The sequence below is a fragment of the Opisthocomus hoazin genome, chromosome 7, assembly GCF_030867145.1.
Source record: "Opisthocomus hoazin isolate bOpiHoa1 chromosome 7, bOpiHoa1.hap1, whole genome shotgun sequence".
Classification (NCBI taxonomy): domain Eukaryota; kingdom Metazoa; phylum Chordata; class Aves; order Opisthocomiformes; family Opisthocomidae; genus Opisthocomus; species Opisthocomus hoazin.
In genome coordinates this window covers 65768457-65785084 of record NC_134420.1, presented here as the reverse complement: position 1 = coordinate 65785084, position 16628 = coordinate 65768457, and the positions used below count along the sequence as shown (strand labels likewise).

General features: G+C 52.3%; 1 protein-coding gene across 1 annotated transcript in view; it reads right to left on the bottom strand.

Moving 5' to 3' along the window:
- Positions 1 to 13562: 13562 nt before the first annotated feature.
- The window catches only part of SIX6 (SIX homeobox 6), a 3562-nt gene continuing 496 nt past the window's right edge, over positions 13563 to 16628 (bottom strand). Inside the window, exon 2 of the mRNA XM_075427164.1 lies at positions 13563 to 13784. Coding sequence (XP_075283279.1) covers positions 13563 to 13784 — 222 coding nt within the window. The remainder of the gene's footprint in view (positions 13785 to 16628) is intronic.

Sequence of the window (16628 nt, the reverse complement as noted above, 5' to 3'; positions counted from 1 at the left end):
GTTGCCCATACTTTCCTAATTAAAAAAACATAAAGATGCTTGCATTGGGTGTCAGAAGACACTGATACGAGCTGAAATACCCAGCTGCATGTCACCAGGGTGTACAGGCTTAAAGCAAGACATTCAGAATGATTTCAGGCAGAGATTGTGCAAATTTTGTAATCTGGGGGATGTCTGATGCTGTGTGGTGGCTGGGAAAAGCTCTGCCTGACTTTCTGAGCAGTGCCCCGCAGGCACTAATCTGTCTGCCAGGTTAGCCGAAGTCTTTGCATGCTGGAGACAGTAAAGCATGAGCCTGGTGAACAAACAGTAGAGGAAAATTCCTGACTTTGCTGTTTTCCAGGTTCAACAGGAGGGAAGATGTTCTCTTCCTATCCTCCAGTATATCCAGTATTCTCCAGCATGTAGCTTGGTGGCAGGGATGCTCTCCTGGGAGGAGGGCGTTTGATGGGCGTTAGGGCTGCAGTGGGTGGGGGTACGCGCAGCTCCTCCTGCTCGGGCTGGCTTTTACAAAGAGAAAGCACCTGTGATTGCGTTTAGTGAGGACCTTGAACCTGGCCATATATTAAAATGCCAGGGGCATCACTGGAGTGATGTGGACCCAAAGGTGAATTACTTGGTGACCCTTCTTCATGAGAGAGGACTCGGCCAGCAGCTTGTTGCTCACCCCAGGCCAGCACAGGCATGTGCAGCAGTGTAAATGTGGAGGATTTTCTGTTCCAGGGAGCGTGGGGAGGAACTTGGGCCTCACTGGCTGGCTGCTGAACTTACAAGGGTTTGCACTGTGGTTTTGGATTTACGTACCTAAAGCCTGTTCAAGGCTCACTCCAGGTCTCTCCATCCTTTCGAGAAGAGCCGCTTTTCTTGCTGCACCACTTGCCACAAGTGGCTCAAGGAGTAGCAGGAGCACAAGCCAGAGCACTTACACACCCGACAGCCTGTTGTTATCCTGAGTATCTATAATTTGATCTAAAATAAGGCTCACAATTCTCTTGCTGCCTCTCGCCGCCGCTCTGAGGACAACACAACTAATGCCAACTGCCAGTGGGGCGTCCTGCGCTCCCCTCGCCCGGCTGCTCGGCCGGGATGGTCCTCATCCCCGCAGAGCAGCTTTTCTGTGCATGCCTAAGCCTGCATGAGCTCAGCTGCACCCAACCCCATCCCAAAATATTCCCCAGCGAGCAGGGTTCCAACCTGCTGCCCGCAGCCCTGTCCCCAAGGTGACGCCGGCGCTGGTGACAGCAGCATAGCTAGGTTTCCACAAGGTGGCATCAAAAGACCCGAGCTTCCCCTCCCAGAGCTCAGATCCCACAGGATTTAAGGCTTTGCTGGGGTGGTTTCAGCATCGGCTGTAGCCACAGACATCTCTGGGGAGAGGGAAGAGCAGAGCCTGTGTGATGTGATTTTTCTCAGGCATTTGGCCTGGAAGGGTCAGCCCTCAACCCTGCCGCCCGCTGCTGCCTTCCCAGGGGCTTCAGGGGTGCTGGACAACTAGAGCTCATCGAGGAAGGGCAGCCATGGACAGCAAACATCTGCAGAGCTCACCAACAAACTAAATGTGGTCCCCTCCCCGCCAACAACTACAGCAAGGGGATCTGTGTGTGCGTGTGGACCAGGGAGGTTGTAGAGTCTCCTTCTCTGGAGATATTCAAGACCCGCTTGGACAAAGTCCTGTGCAGCCTGCTCTAGGTGACCCTACTTCAGCAGGAGGGTAGGACTAGATGACCCACAGAGGTCCCTTCCAACCCCTACCATTCTGTGATTCCGTGATTCTGTGTGTCTTTAGGGAGGGAATGGCAGCAGTTATCAAAAACGCTCAGAAGAAATAACCCCATAGCTTGACCCAGGACTGATGCATCAGGTGAGACAGGTTTGCCTTTTGCAGGACAGCAAGGCCAGAGAACAGACCTCGGGGAGCGGGGAACAACCAACACAACCTATTTGGCCCCAGAGGTCCTGCTTCTTACGTAGCTCTATCAGAGCCCCATGTTTGTATTCGCCGGGCTGGGAGGTGAGGTTTGCCAGCCCTCACCCCACACACAAGGTCCCCAGGGTCTGCCTGGAGCTGGTCCCACCCTGTCAGAACGGTCAGCGGGAGCGATACCCCGGCGTCGCACAGGCACTGCTGTGTGTACGGTGGCTGGAGCTCTCGCTCAACACCCGCAGTGTTCGCCCAAGCTCCTGCCAAGCTTTGTGGATGTGAAACGCTCTGAGGTTGCCCTGGGTGAGCGCTGGCCTGGCCGTGCTTGGCACCGAGCTGAGGTTGATCGAAAGGATGGGGTCGGCCATCGAGTAAGTGTATTTGAGCGAGCACTGAATGTGATTCTGTGGTTTGTTGTGTTTGGGCTGTCTTGGCAGGAGGTAATCTCCAGCGGGACTGTTAAACAATTGCAGACCTTGGAGAAATCACAAGTCAATCAAGAAAAAAAGAGACAAGTCTGTGACTTTGTCCTTTTGGAAGAAGCGGAAAAGGGCAATCCGTGAGAGTCGGCGTCTCCCGGCAAGCGTTCAAATGTGGGATAAAAGAACATCACCAAGCCCATGCTGCATTACCGCAGGCTCTAGGAAGATACAATGCAGCAGGCTGCGATTCTGGCGACGTTCTGGGCTGTTCTGGTCCCCAGCGATGTGTCCTTCCTTGGGAACGGGACGGTAAGATGCCCTTTGAAGCAGCGGGGTTTTCTTAGTTTGATTTTTAAGAATTTTTTTTAAAACATAAGAAAAAATAAAATTTAAAAATTAAGTAGTAAATCAAGGCACAGAGGTGGCAGTGGGGAGCTAAGCTCAGGCTCCCACTCCCGTCTCCGCACACGGTGGAGCTGTTGCTCTGCGCCGGACCCAGACCGGACCCGGCCATGCAGGAGCTGACTTTCCTTTCAAAGACTTGGATTTTGGCCGGAAGGGGTCCATACCTGTCTGGGAGAAAATACAATTTAAAAAGCCCCGACGGTTCCAGCTGCTCCTTCTGCGCTTGCCCTGGCCATGGGCTCCTGTGCAGAGCTCCCCGCCCGCGCGCAGGGACCCACTGCTGCGGCTGTGTCCCTGCGGCCACCTCGCCTGCCCCAAGCCCACCCAGGAGGGTGTTTGTGAGGCTGATCCGTGCAGTGTCGTAAGAGGTGACGCTTGGTGCAGTCTGGGTGAGCCATGCCTCGACACCGAGACAGCGACACCGCGCCTGGGGACAGCTCAGCCGCGTCTCCTTCTTGCGGCCAAAGCCACCACGTTCCTCACTCCCGTGTTCCTGCTTTCCCAACGTCAGGGTGGCTCAGACCCTGCTGCTCCCGGCCACCCTCCGCAGGCCTGAGGTCTCGCTCCTCCTCAGCCCAGGAGACGCGTCGGCGCAGACGGTACGCCGGGGATCAATGGCGCCTTTAAATAGCCCGACCCAAAGCCTCTCTAAGCAGCTGGCTTTGCCAGGCAGCAATAAAACCGCCTGGCTGTCAGCTTTCCTATCCAAACCTTTAACGTTAACGTTACCAGATAAACTCTTCTGTTCCTTTCCCAGGGAAGGAGGAAGCGATGCCCATCCTGTGAGGAAGACATCGCTGCCATCCCCCCTCACGGCACCTTGCATGCGAGAGGGTCGTTTCAGCCCTGGCACCGTGGTCCTGGCTCCTGAGCACCCTGGGCCGGCACAGAGGGTCGTACACGCTGAAGTGTACCAGGCGTGGATGGAGGGGCTGCCTTGGGAAGCCAATGGGGTGTAAGATTGTGTTTAAGTGCTTCCCTGGCTTGGGGCTTTTAAAGGTTAATAATTGCAGTTAATCTCTGCCTCATACAAGTTGGCCTATAGACCGCATCTTGTTTAAGCTATTGAAGATATGCTTTTGTTTACTGTCACCATCTCTGGGTCATCATATTATTCCAAATGGGTTATGAAATATCAGTTACATATTGTTAATGTCATATGGCAATGTTCAATGACAATGAAGCAAAGGAAATCTACAGGTCTTCAAAGGAAAACCTCAGATAACCCCATGCCAAATCCAAGCATTTTCAGCCTGCCACCCAGGCCATGAGCATTGCAGATATTACATATCTTCATATGGTATTTGTCAAATATTTAAGATCAGAGAAGAGATTTCAGCCTAAATGTCTGCTTCAAGTTGCAGCATTAGAGACTTGCCAAATTATTAGTGGAACCCACAGACGCACACAGGTTTGCTTTCAAATCCAGGCTCCTAGTATTTTCTATCAGGTTAGGCAGCTGTCCTCCAAAGATCAAAGCCAAATTACAGCTCATCCTACCTGGAACTGTAAAGAGACGGAGGAAGGAAGACCTGGAGTGGACAGCAAGGAGCCCTGCCAGGCTAACAAAACCCAGGGATTTCACCATGTATTCTTGTGCATCAGCTTAAATGAATTTTTACACTGTGCAGAAGGTGGTTATAGACTAGTTTTTTTGAGAAATCCTCAGAATTCCCTGAGTTGGTATAGAGGAAACTTGGTTTCCACTTACCCCATGGACCAAACTAATTGCCCTCCTCTCCCCTGCCTCTTGCTGTCTCTCTGGCCAATGTGGTCTCTTGGTCTCTCCTGCGAAAGCTGGGCAGGAGCTGCCCAACTCCAGCAGCGCCCTGGAGAAAATCTGCAGGATGGTGCTAAGCCGAGACCAAGCCCGGGTATAACAGGTTATCAGAGAATCATAGAATTGTAGAATTATAGAGTCACAGAATGGTTTGGGTTGCAAGGGACATTTAAAGGTGATCCAGTCCAACCCCCTGCAATGATCAGGGACATATTTAACTCGATCAGGTTGCTCAGAGCCCCGTGCAACCTGATCTTGAGTGTTTCCAGGGATGGGGCATCAACCACCTCTTTGGGCAACCTGCACCAGTGTTTTACCACCCTCATCATAGAAAATTTATTCCTTACATCTGCTCTGAATCTAGCCTTCTTTGGTTTAAAACCACTCCCCCTTGTCCTATCACACCAGGCCCTGTTAACAAGCCTGTCCCCATCAATGGTCAAGAAGTTCTGTCCGACAGCGGTTGCAGCCTCACCCTTCGAAGGGTTGGACAGGGATCTCTTGCCCGCAGGACCCTCTGAGGCTGCGGCTGGGTGGTGGGGCACATTCGCAGCTTGGCGCTGGGGTTTCAGGTGCAAGGGTTTCTGCCAACACCCAGGGGATTTTCACAAGTGCTCGGGAGCAGGCAGGAAAAATAAATTCTCTCTGGCAAGTCCGTATGGTTTTGTCTTTCCCATCAGCCGCCTCCTGGGGAGTGGGCTCCGTCCCCCTGCGCCTGTGGGCTGCTGGAATGGCAAAGGTGACTTCGTGTCATCCCAGATCCTGGTGCAGGGCCAAAACCTGGCTCAGGCCGATGCCCGCTGGCGCTGCGGCCCCTCGGAGCAGTGGAAAGAGAAGAAGCCTCTGGGCACAGGGACACCCCAAGCCCGCTGCTCTGCAGCCAGCCAGGCACGGACTGTTTTCTTCCTGCAGTCACCTTTGGGCCTGGCAGTAATCTTGAAGCATCTGCTCCAAATCATCCAGGATTACAGGAATTAAAAAAAAACCCAATTAGAGGACCCAGGGTCCTGCAAGCACAAATCCGTTAAACCCTAATCCAGGCTGCTGCCCCTTCCCAAAAGGCAAAGGGACAGTCCCCACTGGCTGGTTTTTGTGTGCTCCAGCACCACCTCCCCTTCTCAGCCTGAATTTACCCAGTTTTGCCCCAGAGGTAATGCCAGAGGACCCACTCATGCTACTGGAGAAAGAGCACACTCAGCCGTGGGGTCTGAAATTAGCTGCAGAGACACAGGGGTCGTTGACAACCTCTGTCCCCGCACACCCTCAGAGGGGGTCCCAGAGGACTGTGGATGAAAACAGGGGTGTAAATAGATCTGAATGTATCATAGCAGCCATCAGGGTCTGTACGCCAGGCACTGGCTCCTCTGTTCCTTGCTCACCATCATGTCTAGCCATCTGTCCCACCAAGGCCGCCTTGAGGGCTCTGGTGGGCTCTGCACTCGACATGGACCGAGACATCTGCAGTCCCATGCTCGCTTGCCCACCATTTCACTGGCAATTCAAAGTGGAAATGCTCCTTTCAGATATAGGCCAGAAATCAGAGTATTTCTTTAGAATGAGGGTAGAGGCTGAAAATCCATTAGGGGACTCTCTCCTTTCCTTTGAAATCATCCCTGCTTCTTTCTGTGCTGCACCTGTGTTTCTTTCAGCTCTATTAGGCTTTTCTCCAGGTAGCTAAATCTTTCACCCGCAGCCCTAAACCCCGTAAAATTAGAATGCATTATCCATGAAGTGTAGCCAGTGTGAGTTACAAACTTTGTGGATAATGCATTTTAACCAGCACTGGATCCCTCCCATGTGTGGTGGCCTTTGTATTTGCTGGTAGATTTTGCATCAAAATGACATCCATGTTGAAAATAATCAATGCTTTAATTGTTAATAGTTGAGGAGAGATAATCTTGAATTAACATTCAAGCATTCCTGGGTGTATATGATTCTAAGAGATATGTCTTTGTTACACCAGGAGATAACTGTTTGTTTATTTGTTTTTCTTCTTACACGTGGTGCAAAGTAAGGTGATCACGGCAGAGGTTGCAGACAGGTAATGTTGCAACAATTAACACAGCTCAACCCGTTAAGATATAATCGTCCTTGTGACCAGAGCGTCTATGAGCTAGACAAGATCTCATTGTGCTGAATGTGAGCACCATGTTCAGGCATGCGGAGATGCGCTGGCTGGTGAAAGCTTCCACCATTCAAAGGGAGGTTTGTGGGAGAGAAGTCCTCTTCTGGCTCGGGAACTCCCTAGCTGAAGGAGAGCCCTGCAGTATTGCAGTGATTTTCTTGGCTCTCCTGGTATCTCTTTTGGCTGCCGTCAGGTCAGGCTGACCCCCGGGCTCTGTGCGGTGAGGGCAAGGGTGGGGTGTGAAGGCAGTGTGTGGTGTTAGCAGAGGGGTCTGTGTGGCAGCAGCATGTTGGTGCCAGGTCTTTTTGTGAGCTGGGGGGGATTAGATAAGCTCCAGAGAGATACGGGGAGTGGGGCTCTCAGTGGGTGGTGGGAGAGGGCTGGGGAAGAGGAAGAGCAGAAAGGAGGAGACTGTGGGCGTTGAAATGATGCTAAAGCAAAGGGCACAGGGACAAGGGAGGGTTTGTCATCAGGAAATGGGCAGTCACTACAGGGCAGAGGATCCACCAAGAAAACACCCAAGCGCTTCCCTCAAGTACCCCAGGCTTGCCAGAATTCCTGTTGGCTTTGAGGTCTGGCACCTCTAATGTCTCAGTGCCGCAGGGATCCCAGTGCCCTGGGGTGCGTGGCAGAGGCCACTGGGACACAGTCTGAGCTGGGGCCGTGGCAGGGACAAAGCCATTCTGAGACTGTGTGCAGTGCTAGATCATCAGTCCGCTTCCTGCTTGGTGGACATAAAAGCAGTGCCTAACCCACCATCTTAATATAGCCCCTAGTTTACGGACTTCTGCATTTGCTGACTTTTACGAAGAGCTTTGTTAATCTGGTGTATCCCTGACTTAGAGGTCCATCAACTTCCTTAAAACCTGGAGTTTTCATCCCGGGATATTAGGAGAGCCCAGCTGGATATGATCAGTCCTGACTTGTGTGAACAGCACCCATTGAAGGACCCTCCTTGTGAACAAATATTTGCAGGATATAACACTCAGGTAGCTCATTTTTCAAGGACAAGCGTCTGAAGCTTCTCTGAGGCAGAAATGAGAGATGGGAACATGACCACACAACGTGCACAGGTGTGCACTTCTTCCACCATTCGAGAAGATATTGGAGGTTGAAAGGGTTCCCAAACTTCTACTTGACTGCTATCTTTCTTTTGACCGCTCAGACTGAGAAATCTGGGTCAATGTCTTTTCTTTTTGACATGACTAAAGACAGTTTTGACACCTGCCACAAGACAGTTTTCTGCTACCTTGGTAGGAAAGCTGTAGCCCATTTCACCAAGCTCCAAGACAGTGGGGTACGCTCTGGTTTTCCTTAATGCCTGGCAGCACAGTCTCTTCTGGGCTTAGGATGCAGAAATGCAAGGGTGGAAATAGATTTCTCTTAGGCTCCGTTGAGCATCTTGTTACAAAATTTTTAATGTTCATCTAATTAAACCCTTGAAAATTGCAATTTCATATTGTATCAGGACCCAACCTAATGGCCACTGAAGTCAACGGGAAGCTTTCTGCTAATCTTAAAATTGTTTGGATGTGTCATGAATTGACAGTGAGATGTAATGCAGAGCTCAAGCAGCTACTGCTGCAGGAAAGAGCATTTATTTGTGCACGAAATAACGACTACCATTCTAGTAAAAAAATGAATGAAGCTTTTCATTAATAACATCTAGTTCACAATCTAACCGAGAAGCCTGTCTGCTCCATTGCTTTTTCTGTCTTCTGAGACTTTGCTGATGTTCCCAGGCATTTCGTGTCTTCTGTCAGTCTTGCCTCCACTGTGTAAAGAAGTACAGGCAATAAATGCAGACAGGATCAGCCACGCCAGCGTGAGCGGCTGGGCTGAGGCACTGGGGACCTGCTGTGCTCTCACGTGGGTGTGCTTGGAAGGTGAAACTTGGAAACCTCATAAAGGCTCAGTCAGTCTAGAAACACAAACAAAAACAAACAGCCAAAACTTATCTCTACATCCATATGTATATACAGTGACATATAGAGGTGGCATGTGAACAGCAAGTTCTAATGCCTGGAAGGCCGGGAGAGCCTTGGCAAGGTGACTTCTTCCTGACAAAGCACAGGAAATTGTTAAAAAATATAAAGATGACAGATGAAATTCCTGCTGCAGCACGGTTAAGAACACTCTTGCTGCTGCCAGCCTGTCTCGCACAATGCGGACTTGACCCCTCAGCCCCTCTGTGCTTCTTGGCAAAAATAGCCCCACTGGCTTCATCGGGGCTGGGGGGAAGCTGAGGACCGCTGCTCACGAAGGCAAAGATTTGCAGGGTCAGGGCTGCACGCAGTGATGGCTCAGTCCTGCTTCCGCAGTGCGGGAAAGCTGGAAAAAAAAAAAAAGAGGCATTTTTTATGAAATAGTTGAAGCAGTGGGGATTTACTGAACCAGTGTTACCCTGTCCATGCAGCTTGCTCAGTTTGCTGTTGCTGGCAATTCAGATATTGTCCAAGCTGTCCTGCTCATCAGTGCATGAACTCTGAAAACACTTAGCCACTACCAGCTCTGTGCATTATTTCAGCTGGAAGAACCATGGTAGGTAAAGTAACGATGATGGATCTAAACGATAATAAAGTCTCCCTGTTGAAAATTTAAAGTGCTATACAACTATTTTTAGTGACCTCTCCAGCTGAGATAATGCAGAAAGCTAACTAGATGTGAACATCCATCTTAGGTGAATTGATTCTTACAGTTTGCAAGCCAAGGTGAATTGTAGGAGGTTAATGTTCATGCTCCAATACAAGAGATATCAGCTATATAAAAATATGTATACTGCACATGTAAAGAAATAACCTATTAAATGTCTAATGTGGGTGCAATGTTTTTTTTTTTTATTCTTTGAGCATGTTTATTTCTGTAATGGACGTTTAGTTTAGACAGAACACTAAGAGCTCACTTGCTCGTGTCCTCCTCCCTCTCCTCCCTCCGTGTGTGTGTACCTATGTGATGTGTGGGCACGAGAGAGGGAGAGAAGACAAGACTTCTGGCTTCGATTCAGGTTTCCTAGCTGGGTCATTTTGATACCACATTGAGACAAAGTATTTAAATTTGATTTTCCAAAATCAAAGACATTAAAAAAAATTCTTCTCCCTTCAAGCATGCCCCAAACCTGAGTCTTGGGTCAGTATGTTCAAATTCAGGACTTTAAAATGAAGAAACTCTTTTTTGTGGCATCCTAAATAAAAGAGCTGAGCACTCAGCTTTTATTATCCTAAATAAATTTTATTATCTTAAATAAAGAACTGCAGGGAGATGCAGAGCACTGCGTGCCTTTGCAAAATGCGGCACATACTCCAGGACTGCTACAGCAAATTCTTCTCAGACCTCGCTTGTCTCGGAAGGGCTCCACGTCCAGCCACTCCGTCTGCTCCCCCTCCTGTCCAAACCCTCAGATGGCGATTAGCAACATCAATAAGTAACAGAAGAAATACTTGCCTCCAAAAGAACACACCACAGACAGAGCAGCTCATTGACTTTAAACCTTAATTTTTTATATTTCATCTGTTTAGAGCCCCGGTTCTGCAAACACTTAGTTCTGAGGTGACACAATTGAAAGTCAGCGGGTGATGAAAGACGGGTGAAAGGCAAGACCTAAAGCTGCAGGGGCCAGGGGGAAGAGCCACATCCATCAAGTCCGGCGCACACTAAGGGTGCCACCACACAGAAGATTTTTCGCTGAGTTCCTGCGGTTCAGCTCCTCAGCAAAGAGCTGTTGGAGCAGAGAAATGAGTCTGTTGGCCTCTCAGCTCCTGGGGACAGTGAGTTTCCAGCAGAAGCAAAGCCAAAAGAAAATGGAAGAGACCAGCTAAAATACTGCAATAGAAATATTTATTAGCATATCATAGTAATAAAATGAAATATTACTGGGAAAAACAGCTTGAAAAGGTTGGAAAGGGGTGAGCAGATCTGCCAAAGAGCCATCACCTATGCGCTCACAAGTGCCAATGTGGCTCTAGTATTGCTCCAAGAGCCCTTCCCCATGGGAGACATCCCACCACCGAAGCCCTGAAGTACTTCCGAACCACAAGTGACCCGCCAAACAAGTCTGCTGGGAAATACTCCAGCAGTTTAAGCTTAGTGACCAAATCGGTTAGCATGGCTCCTTCAGCTCTTGGGGACATCATAGGATAAAAGGGATCACAGATTGAGTGGGCCCATTACTCACAGAAATTCAGCTTTGGCCTCGGGATTCTCATCTACTTCTGCGGTCGACAGGCAGAGACAAGCTTTTGCAGACGGTGAACTTGATTAGAGAGCTGATCTTGGTTAAAACTGCCTAGATCTTCTTGCTGCTAAGGATGGAGGGGGAGGAGGGTGGGATCGTCTCTCCAGGCAACAGAGCCAGATTGACGGTGCTGGATTACTGCGCGAGTGTAACTGGAGTGGGATTAGGTTCTCCAAGTCACCTACTTGAGAACTTCTCTCTCCCACTGACCGTGCTGGCAACCTGCAGAGATCAACGTCCTTCGTGTCAGCTTTGGGGACATCCGTCCCCACGGCGGCTCCAGGGACCGTCTCCCGACCTGCACGGGAGCAGGCACAGAAGAAAGTCATTGCAAGCCAAGGTAATTTTGAAGAACAACCCACAAAGCCATCAGATTGACGTAAGAAACAACCTGGCCTGAAGGGCGGGTTCCAGTATAAATATCCTGATGGAGATGTTTATGAGAAGGCTTTTTTCCCTCAGCTTCTAGACACAGCAATTTATTCCCTGAAGAATGATTGCATGTCCTCGTGTTTTTTTTTAAGTGCCTGAAAAACATTGGACCAGTGTGTCCCCACGTGTGGCTGGTTTCACTGTACATTTAATGAGGAATTATCCTATGATATGATGATCTGGAAGAAGAGTTGTCATTCTGTCCTCAGTGACCTTGGTATTACAACTGTGTGGTATGAAGATTTCTGAAGAACCACCTGTGTTTCAGCAGGTGAAACTGGGAGGAACAGGGTGTCTCTGGTCTGAATGAAGTCGCTGATGGCCATTGCAAGAAGATTCCACACAGCAAAAGTCTTCCAGCTGAAAAAAAACATGTCCTGCTCTCCCGTTCTAGAGCTCCCCATGGAAATCAATGGGTCTTGAAAAAAGAGGAGGCAGCGCTAGAATAAAACTCCCCGCTCGTCCTAGTGAAGCCCCAAACATCGTGTCACTGCGGGTTACTATGGAGTTATCGAATAACGGCTGAGAAGCTTGTTCTGCTGATCAATACCCGCGTGCGTGGATGCAGACGCAGAGCTCGGCAGTGGCTGTGTGTCTCCCAGAGGCTCCTCTCCGAAACCTGCGTTCAGCTCGGGTGGAGTCTTCTAAGGGACTGGACTGCGGAGGCTAGCGCAGCTACGGCGTGGGTGCTCAGGAGAAACGGACACTCCCTTTCTGCTCCTGTCGCCGGGTGATGATAACCTCTCTTCACATCTTTGCGTTGTATCAGACCACTAACAAATAACAACAGCAACAAAAGTATCAGGAGCAACAGCTTTGAATGGAAGCCTGTCTAAATCCTTTAGGCTGTTTGGGATGTCTCAAGCAATTTAGTCCAGCTGTATCTGCACTTTCAAACTTACGAGGGCACCAAGGTTCATCACTTATCCAATTAGAAGGGTCCCTGGCACGGGGTTGCCCCAGACCAGGCAGAGCTGTCCCACACGGTCCCTGGGGAACAGCTCAATAGCTGGCACGGGCTGCGGAGCCTTTCCCGTCAGCGATACGGACACAGGCACCCTATCTGGAGGGTGAGAGGGCTGAAAAGCATGGAGCAGGACCCTCCACCAGCAGGCAGCAGTGCCAGGACATGGCATTTAATAGCAGTGGCATGGCAAAGCGTCTGCCTGGTCCCTGACAGGTCTCTACTCTGACAATAAAGAGCTAAAACCCTGCCGGATGTCCTCCAGGCAGGAGCCTGAGCTGGGTTGAAGGCGTGTTTGGGGAGGGAGACCACCCCGTGAGCCTGGCCTCTGTGTGGACACCCTCCTGACGAGGCTGCCCTGGTTGTCTGAGGGTGAGCTGTAAATCCAGATTTTGGGGGTAGCAAGCTCCCAGTGTTGTCTAACACCATCTCCATCTTTATTCAGCTTGGAATAGGCACGGTGAGCAGGCAGTCCTGGAGGCCCTACCAAGCTGCTCCTCGGGCATCGCTGGAGAAGAGACACTTTTCCCCCAGCAATAAAATGAGAAGGCGCAGATCCCGTCCCACCCATGCCATGTGCATGGGTCGTGGTGGGGAAGGCCATGAGGTGGGTTCAGGTCAGCGCTGTGGAAAAATCCCAAGAGGCAAGAAAAGCCCCTTGGGTTTTGCTCTGCATAGTGCAAGAAGAGGCTGCGAGGGGAGAACCCTGGGAGATGGGCACCATTTCTGGGCTTTCTGGGACAGAAACGCTGGAGGCAGTGGTGAGGGCTGATGCCCCAGGGCTGACTCCAGCGGGATGGAGTGGCACCAACTACGGCTCTGCTAAGTGTAAGGAGACAACTAACAAAGTGTGGAGGGCTGTGGGGCCGCGGTGCCTCTCCCCCCATCTCCAGGAAGAGGCAGTCTGGACAAATCTGTGAACCCAGTTTGCTTTTAGAAAGTTTGAAGCTGGAAATTTCCCTCCAAACCGTATTTCTTGCAGAGGAAGCTGTGTGCTGGAGAGGTCCACGTCACAGATCAGAAGGTTGCAGGGTTAAAATGGGGTGCCTAAGGAATTTCTGCTTTTTGGGGGGACTTAGACTGAACGCAGCGAGTGTTGAAGGAAGGGAAGCCATTTCCTGGCCTGTTGCTGTGAGTCTTGCAGCCTGCCCTGAAACAGAAGGGAACAGAAACCCCAGGGCTTCCTCCGTCACCCCTGTGCCGAGAATAAACGCTGATAGAGTGCAAAGTGCTGTATCCCTCGGGGGATCTAAGCTGACATGTTCCTTCCCTTGATTCCCAGCTAGGCCTCGCACCCTTCCAGGCCCCCCTCGGGGAGGGCCACACCAAGGTCAGCCCCGGGTCCAGGCTCTGTTGTGGGTGCTGATGCTGTGGGGTGGCCTTGGGGAGGGGACAGGGGTGAGAACAGCTTAAAGTGCGGCAGCTTCTGCACCGCACAGTGCCCTTTCCCTTTGGCCTCCCACACCTCCATCCTCCCCTCCAGCAAACGCATTTGGATCTTCTCCTGGAAAAGAAAGAAATAATGCGAAGATAAAAAAGCCAGCGCCCAGCGTTGCTGAGAGGCAGCTACAGAGATTGCTGGGGGGGGCTACGCTCTCTCTCGCGGTATAACCCCTGCATCGGCCAGGGGTAACGGGATCTGCGAGAGTCTGATCCTCCCAAGCCTTTAATCGGATGCGTTAAAGGTCCAAAACGCAGCTCGCTCTCATTCTCCCCCCAGCTACGAGTTGCACAGTCCTGTCACCCAAGGGGGCTTCCCAACGATCCCACCCTCCTTTCTAACCTCTGCTACCACCCAGCTCCCAGGCCAGCGCGCCAAACCAGACCCTTCGTCAAGGAGCCCTCCCAGCCAAGCGGGGTACCGGCGACAGCAAAACGCTCGATAGCTTTCCAGACACCCACCCTTATTTTGTTCTGCAAAGAAAACGCCGCAGTTAGACGAGGGGCAACAGGCGGTGGCAGAGCGCTCGGGGAACAGTTGCTGCCTTCTGCGGGATCGGGCTGCGGGACGGGTGCTCCGTCAGGCTGGTGCCAACCGGAGGCCGAAGCTCGGCGTGGGGCAGCCGGTGTGGCTTTTCCAAGGCTCCCCGCATCGCCCGGGCCTCCCTCCCCGCCGGTTTCCACCGCAAAGAGCAGCAGCCCCGCTCTGCAGCAGCAGGGCTGGGACAATGCGCCCCGGATAAGAGGGCCTTCTGTCCCCAGCTGCACCGGGGCCAGGCTCTCCCCAACCCGCAAGCCTTTTGCCTTCCTTTTTTTTTTATTTGCTCTCGCAAAATCAATTTGCGGACAGCTCACTCATTTTTCCCCCTCGCAAACTTATTAGCTATTCAGCCCCGGCGAGCACTTCGTCAGCATCCTTTGTCCCAGGGAGGGCTGGAGACCCCTTCATTAGCAGTGATTACTCTGAGCGGTTTGACAGCCTCCCAGCCCGCTTACAAGACTTTCCCATTCAGCCCTGCCCGGGGCCGCCCCGCTTCTCAAAAGAAACGGAAATATTCAAACATTTCACTCCCCCCCCCCCCCCGCCCAGCTGAATAGAGGAAAAGCTGTTTCTCCCCTCCGCCCTCCCCATTCACTTCACTTTTGATACAATATTTTCCTTCTTTGTTAAACCGCAGAGAGAGGGGTCAAGGCAGACTTTTTAGCGACCTTTTTCTGAGCGTTTTGTTTAATGTAAATACAAGCTCCCTCCCCACCCCCCTCCCAAGTTATTATTATTATTATTTTTCAAACTGCTGAAGGTTCGGGAGGGCAAAGGGTTGAGCTGATATTTCGAAAAAAAAAAGCTGAAAATGCCAGTGGAAGGGCATTGCCTTCCAATGCGGGAAGGGAAAGGGCACAAGGGGGGAAAAAAATATAAATATGTAAAAAAAGGAGGAAGGGGAGGAAGAAATCTCGTTTTCCTGACGCGGGTGTTCTCGGCAGAGCCAAGCGCGGCCCCGGCCCTGCGGAGGTCGGGCGGTGGAGGTGAGGGGCCAGGGGATGCTCGGCTCTCCGCACCCTCCAGCACCCAGCGAGCCCGGGGAGAGGGGGCTGCCCTCCCCCCCCGCGCTGCCCGAGGGGCTGGCCTGTCCCCTCGCTGGGGCTGGGGACACGGCGGGGTCCCTCCGCAGCCCGCCCGGGAGCTCCAGCGTCCTTCACACCGCTTCAACCCCGCGTCGAAGTATCTCATCTTCGCGCCGCTGCCTGTCGTCCGAATTCCAGCTTTTTTGGTTAGGAGGGAATTCCGCCGTATCGGGGGCTGAGCGGGTGCGTTCACCTGGTTCTCCACCTCTCTACGTGTCTGTTGGAAAGGTTGAATTCCCCACAATAAACGGTCAGACGCCGGCGGAGAAATCGCGATCCGCTTCACCGGTTCCCGGGGAAGGAAAGAAAGAACACAGCGTGTCTCAGCTGGCTCCTTTTCGGGGGGGGGAAACCGCTTTTGCTCCCCAAAAACCTGGTGGGTGGGAAGCGCTGCCCGCCAGCGAACCCACCAACCCCCAAAAACCCAGGCAAAAAAAACCCTCCTCGTCCGGGGTTTGAGCCGCAAAGCCGCGCTCCTCTTGCGCTGGGGTCGAAGGGGCGACAAACCCGGGTTTGGGGTGCGAGGTGGGCTCCGGCCCCCCCAAAGGGAGCTGGAACACCCCCCCCCCCCCGCGCTGCCTCCGCTCCCCGCCGCTCCCGCACTCGCAAAATACAGCTTATTCACCCCCGCTCCCGGCACCCCGAATTACACCCCGCCGGGGGAATAGCTGCTTGTTAACGGGCTTAAAAACCGCCTAATTAAATACCTGCTCCCCGCCCCGGCCCACACGCAGCGGGGGTGAAACGCGGGTTTGGGCGCTGCCAACGATTTTCAAGCTTTAAACGCATTTTTCTGAGGGGGGAGGATGCCACTGCCGAGACGGGAATCGGATTGAATTACTCTATCGCGGAGCTGAAACGGGCCCTGTGAGTGTCGTGTGTGTCCCCCCCGGTGCCGGGGAGCCGGGCGGGGACCGCGCCGCTCCCGCATCCGCTGCCGGTGGGCTCCCCCCGCACACCGAGCGCCGCGCACCCGGCTCCCCGCAGAGCCGTCCCCCCCTCCGAGCACGGCGGAGCGAGCGTGGCCAGACCGAGCGGACGGAAAAAGCGCAGCTCGGGAGATTTAAAAGATCAGTGTCAAAATGTATAATATAAAATCCTTCTGCTGGGGGGGGAGCTTAGCGGGCTCCGCAGACCTGGCGCTCGGGTCCCCTCCGGCAAAAACCGCCGCAAAGAAAAGCGGGGGGGGGGGGGGGGGGGGGCAGACCCTGGCACCCGGCGTTTTGGGGTTATTTCGCCCCCGATCTGGCCCTTCCCGGGCACGGAGGGCTGGTAATTCCCA